Below are 13,345 nucleotides of genomic sequence, written 5' to 3'. Positions count from 1 at the left end.
TTCTTTCCAGTTAAAAAGTTTCGGCACACTATTTTAACACTATTTGTTTAACTTGTGTGAAATTAGTTCTCATTTATCAGTGCAGCATGTTGTTGAATTTTCTGTCCAAAGTATAAATATAAATTCAAAAATTCAATTTATGATAATAATGAAACATCGACGAATTCCGAAAAGTGATCGCCATAAAAAACTAAAGTCCATCAATGATTTGCAACAAGTCAATGTAATCAATGATAATGTCGTCAGAAATAATTTGTAAGTTATGCTTTTTGATATATGTAAATGGCTAAAGTTTAAAGTTTAAAGTAATCAATCAGTTCCACGAAAATGGCAAGAAATTTTGGATGCGAAAAAGCAATCACTTGCTACTACGGCTGCTAAGAGGAAAAGGAAAAATAAATTTTCATCCAATGCATTGGTCACGATCAGTAAGTTTTGTTTAAAATGAACAACTATTCACCGTAATTTATTTACAGTTAAACCATCGGAAAAATTTGAAATCGAACCAGGAATGACGAGAAAACCAAAACCTCTGCCAGAAATGGTTGTCAAAGATTGTAACGAAAGTCATCATCATTTTATGAATCGTCTGAACAAATTGGTATCTCAATCTATGGCCGAAGCCAATCTAGAGGAACATTTTGATGTTGATCTTGGCGACAGAATCCAAACAGATTCTGAGGATAAAAAAGCAAAACAAACTGAGGATGGTAAAGATAAAGAAAAAAGTGAGCGAAAAAGAGAAAAAAATCGTCAAAATTTGCTTAGACGTAAAGCGAATAAATTGAAAAAACAGCGTCGATTACTGAGACAATTGAATCAAAGTGATGACAATCCTTTGGGTGATAGAGATTGGATTGAATTTGGTCAAGTGGTACATTGTCCACCAAACATTGATCAATTTACGAAGAAAAGAAAAAAGTGTAAATAAATCTTGTGAATGTTTGCAATTTCAATTTGTTTCATTTGTTTCAAATTCAAATAAAATTTTGTTACATTGCATATGAACGGAACACTGTTCTTGGTTTTGACACTCGCGAGCATCACCAATTCACACAAACAATGCTGCTGCTATTGTAGTTCTTGTTTGCTGTGTGCTCTCGACAAATAGTGCATTTTTGCATCTGAATATCATCATTTTTTGGCTTGTTTGTTTGAATTTGCTGATGAAATTCTTGTAAATCGCGATATTGAATAATAATAAATTAGATAAGTTATTATTATTATTTTGTTTTTGTTTTGGCGAATGTTTGTCATATGTAACGATCATCATCATCATCATCATCTATAATTTTCTATAGTAATCCATCAATATCACTAGAGAAAATGTCATTGGCTTGTGAATCACCGATTCATAATAATGAACAACAACAACAACAACACCACGAAGATCCTCCCAAAGGAACAATATATGATGATGAAGAATTGGATTTTGAGGAAGAAGTTCCATCACAAAAATCACCAAACGATGTGTCCAAAAGTGATATTGACGAGGATTTGGATGCCGATGACAATCAATCAATGAACGAGCTGCAAACATCACCAACGGGTAATAATCGTAGACCGAAAGAAAAAGATGAAGGTGAAATTGATTCCGAAGATGAACTTGAAGAAGGCGAAGTAAAAGAAGATGAAAAAGCTGAACAAGCCACAGATGATTCTACAGTCGATAATTGCTCATCCAAAGCGTCGAATCGCGAAGAAATTGCAAGTAATGTTGCGGCCACTAATGACAATAACAATATAAAACGACCATTGTTACCACAGGAGCGGAAAGGTTATTACAACAATCAGCAACAGCAGTCTTACTGTAAGTTTTTGTTTTTCATCCAGAAAGAATGTAGAATTTAACTTTTTTTTCTAGATTACAATAATCGTTATTTGAATCCAAGAATCGATCGTTATGGTAATCAAATTGTCCGAACAAAAGAACCGATTCTACCATTACCAACGCCGACAGTTGCTCATAAGCCAAAAATACAACACCAATCATCCTCTGAATCGGCTTGGGAACGAGGATTGAAACAGGCTCGTGAATTAATTTCACGTGCATCGAAACGTAAAGAAGTGGAAGAAGATTTCGATCATAAACGCTACACTAACACGGAGAAAAGTCAAGAACCATATAATGAACTTGAACCATCTGGATCTCCAACATTGCCGCCATTGCCTGCACCACCACCAACTTCGACATCGTTGCTTGGCAATCCACCGTCCAAACGACGTCGACATTCACATTCTTCGTCCGAAGATGAAATGGAAAGAAGACATCGACTTGCATATGATGCTGCTCCATGGAATAACCCACGTGAACTTGGTTCAACTGGCCAGCCATATTCATCATCATCGAATTATCGTTCTTCTCGATCTAATTACTATAGCTCTCAATATAGCCGATCATCCACTGGCGGCAACGATTCGTTTCGTGATCCATGGCGACGATCTAAATCTCCACAAGCTCGACAAATTCCATACAATAGAAATCGAGATGTGCCTGCCGATGCACGATATGGAGAAACATTGTATAATAAAAAAATGGGCGCCGAAAGTCGATCCGACTCGATGTCATCATTATCATCCATTTGTTCATCATCATCATCATCCGAATCAGGTCACAGTAGCCGAAAATTACCTTATAGCCGACGACGATCAAGTTCAGATTCGCGTAGCCGTTTGGTGGATAATGGTTTGTGTTTGTTTGTTGTTATAATGTTGATAATGATCAAGTGATAATTTTGATTCTATAGAAACATACAGCGAACATAGTAACAAATCAAAAGGTCTTGGTAGAATACCCAAAAAAATCAATGGTAAAATTCATTCATTCAGACAATGATATGTGTACTTTCGGATCAATCAATCTAACTTTTTACTCGCACTCTTCCATTGTCAACAGCCACATCAACCGTGGTCAAAACAAAACATGATGATGACGACGATGACCATTCAATTAAATCATTCGATTCGTGGTCAGAATCACTATCAGATTCGGACAGCTACTATTCGATTTCAGATTCCGATGCAAGTGATCATCATCATCACCGTCATACGAAAGAATCATCCAATTCCAAACAAGGTGCAAAAGTGTCATCCACTAAGACATGGCGAAATTCGGATGAAAATCGTTTGCAATCATCATCATCATCATCATTATCATCGAAATCGCATCATCATATGAGTAAAAATAGCAAGGATTCATCAATCAAAAATAATGACCATGCAATGAGCATGAAAGAAACGAATGTGAAAAAATCGAAAGCAGCAGAAAGTAAAGTACCGATAAAAATGACATTTATGAAAAAGGTTGGTTTCCATTTTTACAGCTATTTGGATTGTTTTTCACATTCTTCATCATTTATTTCTAGCAACAATCATTGAAACAAGATACAATCATCAATGAACAATTGAATGGAGGTAATGTATCGGATTTAGATGAAAATTCTTCATTCTCTAGAACTAGCCAGAAAAGTGTGCAAAGTAATCGATCATTGGATGACGATGCAATGGATGCCGATGATAATCAAGATGAATTACAACAACAACAACAACAAATAGATGATGATGGTGATACTACTACTACTTCATTATCATTGAAATCATCGGAAAAACATCATCGACGAGAAGAGTTGCTCATGAAATTGAAAGCTGTTGAAGAGGCTATTGAGCGAAAATTGAGTTCCAAAAATTAATTGAGCCTCAAATATATTTGACGATGATAATTGAACAAATGAGGCAGAAAACATATATTTAGCGTGAAAATATTTTCATTTTTTTTATTCATTCATTTATTCATTTCTGTATAAAAATATTTAATTTGAAAAAATAAATGTAACATTGTTTATGAATGGTCCCATGTATTGCTGCTGCAGTACATGTACATAAAATGAGCATGTGTTTGCAAAACACACACACACAAATTCTTCCTTTTCCCTTGTTTTTTGGTCAAGGTGTCTGTGTTTTTTCATTATTTAGCCCTTTTTTAAGTGATTTTGCCCGAAAAAATTCTACAAAATGGTGGGAAAACGCAATGGTATGATTCCGAATGCCCATTTTCATAAAGATTGGCAACGATTCGTGAAATGTTGGTTCAATCAGCCGATGCGAAAAAAACGCCGTCATCAAGCACGTGTGGCTAAAGCTCGATTGGTTGCTCCAAGACCAACGGAAAGACTTGCACCATTAGTTCATTGTCCTACGATCAAATATAATTCAAAAGTTCGTCTTGGACGTGGTTTTACTATTGACGAACTTAAATCGGCTGGTATTCCGCGACGATTTGCTCCAAGTATGATGATTTGTTTATTTTTGAAAAATGCAAAACTAACCCATTTCTTTCTTTAGCCATCGGAATCAAAGTAGATTACCGACGTAAAAATCGTTCTGTCGAATCGATTCAACGAAATGTTGCTCGTCTCAAAGAGTATCGATCTAGATTGATTTTGTTCCCAAAGAATTCCAAGAAATTGAGAGCAGGTGAATCGAGTGCCGAAGAAATCAAATTGGCCCGACAAGTGACTGGAACAATCTTCCCGATTGTTAAGAGCAAGAAATCATTGAAATCGGAAAAGGCAAGAGTGCCAACCGAATCGGAAAAGAAATTCCATGCTTATCATTCGCTTCGACGAGCTAGAGCCAACAAACGTTTGATTGGTGTTCGCGAAAAGAAGGAAAAAGAAGCAGCAGAATCGTTGGATGCACCGAAAAAGAAGTGAAACAAAACAAGACAATGATCTATTTTTTCAATTTTTTGCTTTATTATAACTTGAAAAAATTGCAAGTCAATAAATTGTTCATGAATTTGAATATAGAATGAGAATTACATATTATATATACACACACATCAAACAAGGTCAATTCACTGTAATCGAGTAATGTGACATGTTTTACACAATAAATGTCCACTCAGTGGATAACAGGTACCATCGGTGAGTTGAAGATTACAATCTTCACATATATAACAATCAATATGATAGTCTTTGTCCATCGAAACGACACGGACAGTTTCTTCGGAGCCCTCCATCGGTACGATTGGGGTATTACAGACGGCACATTTTGGTGCATACAATTTATGGTAATCGGAAACGCAAAATATTCGATTGTGAACATCAACAGTGAATGGAACACCATCCAGACATTCATTACATTGCTGACAACGAAAACAACCCGGATGGTAGGATTTGCCCATTGCATGTAAAATTGTTTCCATGATTAAATGGCCACAAATGGCACAACGATCAGCTGTCTGTTGAAATCCACAATACAGATAGTCTTCTTCACAATACACTTTTCCCAAAACATTGTAGAAAGCTTTTCCTGGGAAAAAAACAATCACAATCAATAGAAGAACAAAAAAGAAAACAAAACAAAACAGACCTCGTAACGGACGACCACATGAGCAACAAGTGAAACAATTGGTGTGGTATAAATTTCCCATCGCTTGACATGCATCGATTACACCGAGGACTTTTTCTCCACAATGACAACAGATACCGAAATAATCACCGACGGGATCCTTTTCTTCCATTTCTTTTTCAATTTGTTGCGTCAAAGCTTCAATCTTTTTCTCGGCTTCGGACATTCCTAACGGTTTCGGTGGTGTCACATCATAATTGAGCTGAATATTTGTTCCGATACATCGATTCGATGGTTCGCTTCCATTCGTTGACTTGTTGTTGCCATTCGTAGTGGTGGCTACATTTGATGATGCTGATGATGATGATGATGATGAAGTGTTGAAATAATGAGCACTTGTTGGTTGTTGTTGACCATTTGTTTTGTAAATAGGATTCATCGTCGACGATGAAGTGTTTGATGTGAATGATGATTTCTTAGTCTCAACTGTTGCACGGACAGCCGTTGCCAAAGTGCTGTTGGAACTATTATTGGCCATGGAGGATGTGTAATTGTTTGCAGCACTTGATTGATTTGGCAAAGGAATGGCTGCTTTTTTAAATGTTCCAACTGAAGATGGTGATGGCTGTACTGGAGGTGGCGGTGGTGGTCGACATGGTTTGGCACTTTTGGTTGTCAAAGTTGTTTTACTTGTCGTCGTCGTCGCCAATGTTCGAACGGACTTGGATCCACCACCAATATTGCTTGATGAGTTTGGCTCAAAAAGCGATAAATCACGAAGAATGTTATTGATATCGCCCATTTGGAATCAATTGGCAATTTAGGAAAGACATTCGACGAGATTCAGTGAGTTGAAAATGATTCAATTTCGTTACAACTGGCAATTGGTTGATGGCGAAAACAAAAACAAGGATTTTTTGCTGACAAAATTGTGTGTCTGTGCATGTATATGTCTGTCTGTGTGTGTGTGTGTGTGATGCATGCATGAACATTTCACCATTTGTCTTCAGCTTGGATGATTCATGACCAATCATGTTGATTTTTAGCTCCGTAAGATGGTAGCACAATTTTTTCTTTGTTTTCGCTGAAAACGGAACCGGATTGTCTGAAACTTTCCCTGTCATTTGATAGTGGGTGTTTTGAAGTTTCTAATTTTCAGTTTTTTTTCCAATTTTTCTCCAATTTTTTTTCATTTGATGACTCATTCCATTTTGATGTTTATTGTTATAATGCCTATTTTGTATCGATTGGTCCATACAAATATCGGATATTATATAACTTTTAAAGATGAAAAAATCCAGAAAAGAGGGTGAATGGATTTTGAAATGAATGATTTGAGTATGTGAGTGAGTGCGTATTTACTCTGTGTGTTCTGTTGTTCATTGCTCTCAAACCGAAAAAAGTGACAGAGAATAACAATAATGAATATATGAATACCGGTCTGATTGGTTTTCCATTCGAATCATATAGCTGATGATTCGGCTAGGAGAAAAAATCCGGTTATAATGATGGAATTTCAAGATTTGTGGTTCCACCATCATCATGACCACATCACACAAAGAAATCCTCTCATAGCTGAATATGGATTATCATCAAGTCAACCAACATCCATTATCGTTGTATTGCAGACCTTGATTGGAAACCTCGCAACCAACGGTAACAAGTTTTCTCTCCATCTTTTGATGATGAGTATGTAGAAACTTGGTCATTGATGCATTGTTGGTGTGTGTATCTGTATTGTGTATACCAACACTGTATGTGCGTCTGTATTGAAGAGATAAAGTACAGACAAACAGAACCAAGACTATATATGAGAGTCGCGCGTAGATGCATCCCAATTGGATGCGTTTGATGATGATAATATAATGTCATTATGTGCGTGTGTTTAGTCACTATAATGTGAAAAAATAGAAATCCTGATTTTTTCAGTCTGATGACGATGTCCAGTTCAATGATAATGATGATGATGACGTTGTATCGCTCGTTTCTCATCAAATAATTATGATTAGAGTAAAACATTGTTAATTTGAATTCTTGGAATCCTGATGATAATATTTTTCAAACACAATTCTTTATTACCTCGAATGTGTGTTGATAGTTATAATGACCTAAACGGTTCATGTTTGTTGAAAAAGATGATGATGATGATGATGATGATGGTGGCGAAAAAAAAAATAGAAATTTGACGCATGCTCAACAAGACATGGGCGGTTTTGTGATGTTTCAATTTTCGAGTTTTCTTTTTTCTTTTGCTCCACCTCCTTTTTTGGTTTAGACTCAGATTACAATAATTACACAAAGATTTTCCCACCACTGCTATTAGACCACCACCACCACCTTGATCAATGAAAAAAAAACAAGAACAAAGGGGCAAAATTCTGCTAGCAGCAATAAGAGAGTGATGAATGGATAGTTGAAAAAATAAGATTCTGCTGCGCTTGCTTGGACCAACATCATTGATCATTTCGTATCGTATCAGTAGCGGCCCCATTTTTTCAACAAAATTGTATACGTCTACAACGTGGTGTGTGTATAGCATTAGCAAATTGTCGATTTGACGATTGTCGTCGTCGTACTATTCTTTCAAGTGAGCTGAGTAATACATTCATTCCTATTACATGGAAATAATGTTTTTTCGTTGTTTTCAGTGGTAACATTTTTTTGTTGGTTGATGTGTTTCTGTATGTGTGTAACGTTTGATGTCGTTTTTGTGTTTCTCTCACCGCTAACTGTGTGTGTGTGTATGTGACTCTCTATCAATTGGACCTATTTTATGGGTTTTTTTCCATTGAAACAAACATTAATTTCCGATCCTTGATTTTTTGTGGTTTGAAAAAATCAATCAAAGAATATTCATCATCTTTTGGTGAAATCAAAATATCCATTGTGTGTGTTTGTGTCTTGTGAATTTGTGTATGTGTGTCTGTGTGCTGTATGTGGATTGTCTCTCTATTCACTGACTAATCGAATCTTTTATTTTCGCATAATCTGGTGATTTCTTCAATTCAAATTGTGTGCATTGTTAACTGTTTTTGTGTGTGTGTGTGTGTATCATTTAATTTTGAACCATTGAAGAATCTACATTCATCATCCATATATATTGTATTGAATCAAGAATTCTTTCTTTTCTGTTCATCAATCGCCAAACACTGTTTGATTCCTTTGTTAATATTTTATCATTTCCAATAGGTCATCATTATAGCTTCGTCAAAGTCCATTTCAAACCAATTATTTGATGCAATGTTTGGCTCACAAAAAGCCTATGGAGCAAATAATCAACATCAAAATAATAACAATTCCTATGGCAATAACTATTCATCATCGCAATCAAATGATTCATTTTGGGGAAATCAACAACAACAACAACAATATCAACAAACACGGTCAAACAACGTTGACAATAATCAATTGAATTATTCGTCTGCTGCTGCTGCTGTTATTGCCAATGATTCTCTTTATGGTTACCAGGCTAATGCTAACATTGATTCTCGTTCAGGTAATGATTTTGATTGTTGAAAAGTGTCAATTGACAAACAAATTTAATTTTAATCTATATATAATCACCACAATATAGATAAATTGGCTCCTAAATCCGAGAAATATGGTAATTTAGCTTCATTTGCATCATCGGCAAAAAAGTCAACAACATGGGCAACGATTGCATCACAGCCAGCTAAATCGCAACCGAAATCATTGAAATTGACTAAAATGGCAGGATTAACTGGTACGACATCGAAACATTTACCGCCAACAGTCGCAATGGATGCCATGTGGGATTCACCCAAGAATGGTGTTTCAAGTGGAGCAAGTAAATCAATCACAGGTCCTTTACCTACTTCTGCTTCTGTGATTACTGCTGTTCCGTCTTCAGTGTCTCCAACAGCAGCAGCAGTGGCACAACCAATGTCTGATGATCTTTATTCGCCGGTTTCGAATATGGTCGAACAATTCCCCTCTTCCGATAATGATCCACCACTTCCGTCAGCTCAACAACCAGTAACCAGAGAAAATTCTTGGAACAGTACCAATAATAATAATAATAATAATAATAATAATGGAAACAGTTCACCTGTAGGTTCGGTTGCTAATTCTACGGATTCAATTCGACCAACCTATGCAACGTCGGTGCCCAAATACAATGAACACAATGGTAATAATAATAATAATAATAACAACAACAATCATCATCACCATCATCATCATAGTCAAGCTATTTGCTCCAACCCGATGTATGATCAACGTAATATGATGGATTATCCGCATCATCATCACTCACAACAACAACAACGACCACCAGTAAACAAATCACCGATGGATAATAATAATCACAATCAATCCTTTGCCAACAATAATAATAATAACAGCAGCAGTAGCAGCAACAATTCCGATGCACGCTATCCAACACATGAACAACTTCCACCTCCTCCAGCAATGAGAGATCTAGAGCCAGAAGAAGATGAAGAGGATGGTGATGATGGCAATGACGAACCAATCAATGCAAATGATGATATCGACGACTTGTCATATGCGTTGTTGGAAAAGCTGCGTCTAGAAAACAATTACAATCCAAAAGAGTTTGATTTGAATCTACGTCAAGCACGATTTTTCATAATCAAATCATACAGTGAAGATGATATTCATCGTAGTATTAAATATTCAATTTGGTGCTCCACTGAACACGGCAACAAGCGATTGGACAATGCATTTCGTCAACAAGAAGACAAAGGTCCAATTTATCTGTTCTTTTCCGTCAATCGCTCAGGTATTTGATGATCATTTTTCGTGATTTGAAATTTAATTTAATTTAATTCTGTTTAATTCTGGTGCTTGTATTTGATGTAGGCCACTTTTGTGGAGTAGCTCAAATGATGTCGCATGTTGATTATGATGCATTGTCGGGCGTTTGGTCGCAGGACAAATGGAAGGGCCAATTCAAAGTGAAATGGATCTATGTGAAAGATGTACCAAACGATGAGCTTAGGCATATAACATTGGAAAATAATGAAAACAAACCAGTGACAAACTCAAGAGATACACAAGAAGTGCCCTATGAACAAGGAAAAAAAGTGATGACCATCATACACAATTACAAACATGCCACATCAATTTTTGATGACTTTCTTCATTATGAAAAGAAACAAAACGAAGAACAGATGAACTATTCGACGCCAACCAATTCTTATCATCATCATCAACAACAACAACAACAACATCATCATCATCACCAACAACAACAACAACAACTACAACAACCACAGCGAGCAAGACCAAACATGTCTTTGCCTCCACCGTCACATGTGAACAATTATTATGCCAATGTCCCGAAACCGATGCAATCAAATGTCAAGAATCAAGCACTACCACTTTGTCATGAATCGAGTAATGGTCCCATGATGCAAAGCGGGCCATATCGTGGCAATAGCAACTACAATAACAAGTCGAATCGTGGCATGGACAACAGCAGCAGTGGAGTGCATGATTATCGTAACAACGATGGATATTCACAACCACCACCTCCGCAAATGGCGATACAGCATCGAAACAATTTCCGTAATAATAATTATGGTGGTGGCTATCGAGATCGTGATTATAATTCATATTATCAACGAGATATGGGTTATCGAGGCAGCGGTGGTGATTATTATCAACCACCGCAATCGCAACGTGATTATGGCCATCCACCACCAGTCAATGATTATGGTGGTAGAGATTATGCCAGTAACAGAGGAGGAGGAAATCATCATTCATGGAGAAACTAGATTAAATTAAACTAATGAATTTGGACGAAAATCATGGTTACAACAACAATTACACTTATGATGTGTAACATTTGCAATTCTTTCATTCATTAATTCGGCAACGAACGATTATTAATTTCAAATTATCTGTCTCTTGTTTTTCGCTGCGACATGCGTTTTGTCATGATCATTTTAACCTAACCACAAGCAGAGCATACACTCGGCATACAAATACACTTTTTTTTAAAAAAAAATCAACAACTATATTGGATAATTTACAACCATATTATATTTCCTGTTTTTATCCTTAATGTATTCCCTCGCTGCCCAAGACATTTAACACACACACACACACACTTATCCATGATTATGATGTACACGGAATTTTTTTTTTTTTTTTTTTTTGAAACAACAATTTATTGATAATCATAATTTGAATTTGAATATATAAAAATTTGGCTTTCCATTATTTTTCAGGCATTCAGCAACCAATTTCCATGCCAATCTAACTAATTGAACCGTTGACAAGCTGCTGTCTCTACAAATTACCACATGATTATTATGTTCGATTTATTTATTATTTCAATTCCAATAACTGATAATTTGTCTGCATAGATTCTGATTACAATTTAAAATAATATATAGACAACCAACTAACCACTCATTTGTTTCATTTGCCCATTTACTGACTGATGTGTGCATTTGGAAATTTCATCATGATGATGACTGTTGTTGTTGTTGTTTAGGAAAAATTAATGAACTAGTTTTATTTATAATTTATGATTATAATTATAACAACTTGTTGAGACTTTTCAACGATTCACAATTTTTCCAATCTTCGTGGTTTTTATTCTGGAATTGATGATTGGATAAAATTTTCGTATAAATTTTGGCCAAACATTCAATATCATGTTTGTATCGAAAATGATTTGACTGTCGTAATAGTCGATTGGTGGTTATGTGACGAATTTGGTCCATAAAATAGCTTCTATTCATGCCGAAATGAATGGTGAGGATTCGGTCACACGTTTCATTCCATTCGTCCGTGTTCTTTAGATCGCTCATTTCATTTTGCACATCTTTCAATGCATTCAATAGATTCGAATAAACTCTGTCCAGATTACAGGCATTGAACCAGTTATGATTGATGGATATGGTATGCTCAATGTTTTCCACTTGATGCATATAACCACTTGGTACGAATAAAACTTGACCGGCCTTCTGTATGATTTCGAATCCATTGACTTTGGCAATGATTTGCTCATAGTTTGGCAATGTATAGAGATCATGGGGTAAATTATTCACACCGATTAATTGTTTTAACGTTTCGACACAATGATCGGGAATCATGAGCCATCGTTTGGTTCCGATAACATTGGCCGACCAACTAAACGACCCGAACACATCGACATGAAGCGGCGTCGTCGAACCTTTTGGTCCCATGTATGTGAATTTGAAATCAGCAATTGATTTGGCTGTACAATATTCATTCAGATAGTCGGATTCAAAGTATGTGGGAATTTCATAGAAATCGCCACAATTTGAATCTTGAGCCAGATGCCAGTCTTTTAGGTAGAGTATTCGATTAGTGTCGATTACTTGTTGTTGTTGTTGCCAATAATCAGCATATTGGCTGAATAACATTTCGGTTCGCGGATTTGAATTGAAATGTTTTTCGCTACAATCGTACACCGGCACTGGTAATGTTGCATATTTATTGACAAGATGGTCAAAGTCTATGCTTTGGCCATCAATGGTCCATTCTTTTCTGCATGTCCATTGTTCAGTTAATTGTGGCCCAAACATGCAGGCGATATTTTTGCGCATAACATTCTCATAAAAGTGTTCGTATGACGGCAATTGATCCGAATAATCGATGAAATAATCATTGCTTTTCGCTTCCATTTTGTTAACATGTGATTCATGTTGTCAATACGCATGCGTCACTGGAAAAATAACAACAAGCTGATTTAAATGAACAAACCAACCAACCAACGAATTGTGTTCGTTTCCATGGATTCGCTTGCACTTTGTTGGTCAAGTTGTCTCTGATTGATGAAAAAACGTTTTTTATCGTTGCCGGTGATTGTGACGAGGTGAGGCCAAGTTTTTTTTTGATGTAATTTGCTTTGTCATTTGATTTCATTTTTCACCATAGTCATGATCATTGTTGTTCTATGATGAATCACATTTATGAAGCCAAGGGAGCTGCTGCAGACGATTTCGAAATAAAACAAACTTCGGTGTAGCACATC

The 13,345-nt window shown here is 36.1% G+C and overlaps 6 protein-coding genes across 9 annotated transcripts; 4 read left to right on the top strand and 2 right to left on the bottom strand.

The window, feature by feature from the left end:
* Positions 1 to 58: 58 nt before the first annotated feature.
* LOC124493047 (uncharacterized) lies at positions 59 to 1,002 on the top strand. Of its 2 annotated transcripts, none has more exons than XM_047056096.2 (3): positions 59 to 255; positions 307 to 428; positions 477 to 1,002. In XM_047056096.2, exons 1-3 carry the CDS (start codon positions 140 to 142, stop codon positions 929 to 931), a joined length of 693 nt encoding a protein of 230 aa, XP_046912052.1. In that variant the 5' UTR covers positions 59 to 139; the 3' UTR covers positions 932 to 1,002. The 2 variants fall into 2 exon arrangements, with proteins under 2 accessions (XP_046912052.1, XP_075586711.1); XM_075730596.1 differs by having other exon boundaries at positions 83 to 255; positions 318 to 428.
* Positions 1,003 to 1,057: 55 nt separating this feature from the next.
* On the top strand, positions 1,058 to 3,845 carry LOC124493044 (uncharacterized). Its single transcript, XM_047056091.2, has 5 exons — positions 1,058 to 1,810; positions 1,865 to 2,686; positions 2,748 to 2,810; positions 2,897 to 3,303; positions 3,366 to 3,845. The coding sequence occupies exons 1-5, from the start codon at positions 1,327 to 1,329 to the stop codon at positions 3,687 to 3,689; spliced, it is 2,100 nt and encodes a 699-aa protein (XP_046912047.1). The 5' UTR covers positions 1,058 to 1,326; the 3' UTR covers positions 3,690 to 3,845.
* An 11-nt stretch (positions 3,846 to 3,856) lies between these two features.
* RpL13 (ribosomal protein L13) lies at positions 3,857 to 4,803 on the top strand. Its single transcript, XM_047056097.2, has 2 exons — positions 3,857 to 4,285; positions 4,342 to 4,803. The coding sequence occupies exons 1-2, from the start codon at positions 4,012 to 4,014 to the stop codon at positions 4,710 to 4,712; spliced, it is 645 nt and encodes a 214-aa protein (XP_046912053.1). The 5' UTR covers positions 3,857 to 4,011; the 3' UTR covers positions 4,713 to 4,803.
* On the bottom strand, positions 4,735 to 6,364 carry jub (LIM domain-containing protein jub). The gene is made up of 2 exons (XM_047056095.2): positions 5,374 to 6,364; positions 4,735 to 5,313 (listed from the first exon to the last, which is right to left on the bottom strand). Exons 1-2 carry the CDS (start codon positions 6,152 to 6,154, stop codon positions 4,856 to 4,858), a joined length of 1,239 nt encoding a protein of 412 aa, XP_046912051.1. The 5' UTR covers positions 6,155 to 6,364; the 3' UTR covers positions 4,735 to 4,855.
* A 1,556-nt stretch (positions 6,365 to 7,920) lies between these two features.
* Ythdf (YTH domain-containing family protein) lies at positions 7,921 to 11,747 on the top strand. 3 transcript variants are annotated; one of them, XM_047055930.2, is made up of 4 exons: positions 7,921 to 8,454; positions 8,542 to 8,848; positions 8,927 to 10,114; positions 10,195 to 11,747. In XM_047055930.2, the coding sequence occupies exons 2-4, from the start codon at positions 8,593 to 8,595 to the stop codon at positions 11,109 to 11,111; spliced, it is 2,361 nt and encodes a 786-aa protein (XP_046911886.2). In that variant the 5' UTR covers positions 7,921 to 8,454; positions 8,542 to 8,592; the 3' UTR covers positions 11,112 to 11,747. The 3 variants fall into 3 exon arrangements, with proteins under 3 accessions (XP_046911886.2, XP_046911885.2, XP_075591278.1); XM_075735163.1 differs by having other exon boundaries at positions 7,938 to 8,002; XM_047055929.2 differs by having other exon boundaries at positions 7,922 to 8,848.
* A 78-nt stretch (positions 11,748 to 11,825) lies between these two features.
* On the bottom strand, positions 11,826 to 13,180 carry JMJD4 (jumonji domain containing 4). The gene has a single exon (XM_047055931.2). It carries the CDS (start codon positions 12,993 to 12,995, stop codon positions 11,880 to 11,882), a length of 1,116 nt encoding a protein of 371 aa, XP_046911887.2. The 5' UTR covers positions 12,996 to 13,180; the 3' UTR covers positions 11,826 to 11,879.
* Positions 13,181 to 13,345: the final 165 nt, after the last annotated feature.

This window comes from Dermatophagoides farinae, chromosome 1 (assembly GCF_024713945.1).
Source record: "Dermatophagoides farinae isolate YC_2012a chromosome 1, ASM2471394v1, whole genome shotgun sequence".
Lineage (NCBI taxonomy): Eukaryota > Metazoa > Arthropoda > Arachnida > Sarcoptiformes > Pyroglyphidae > Dermatophagoides > Dermatophagoides farinae.
This window is presented reverse-complemented; position numbering and strand designations above follow the sequence as displayed.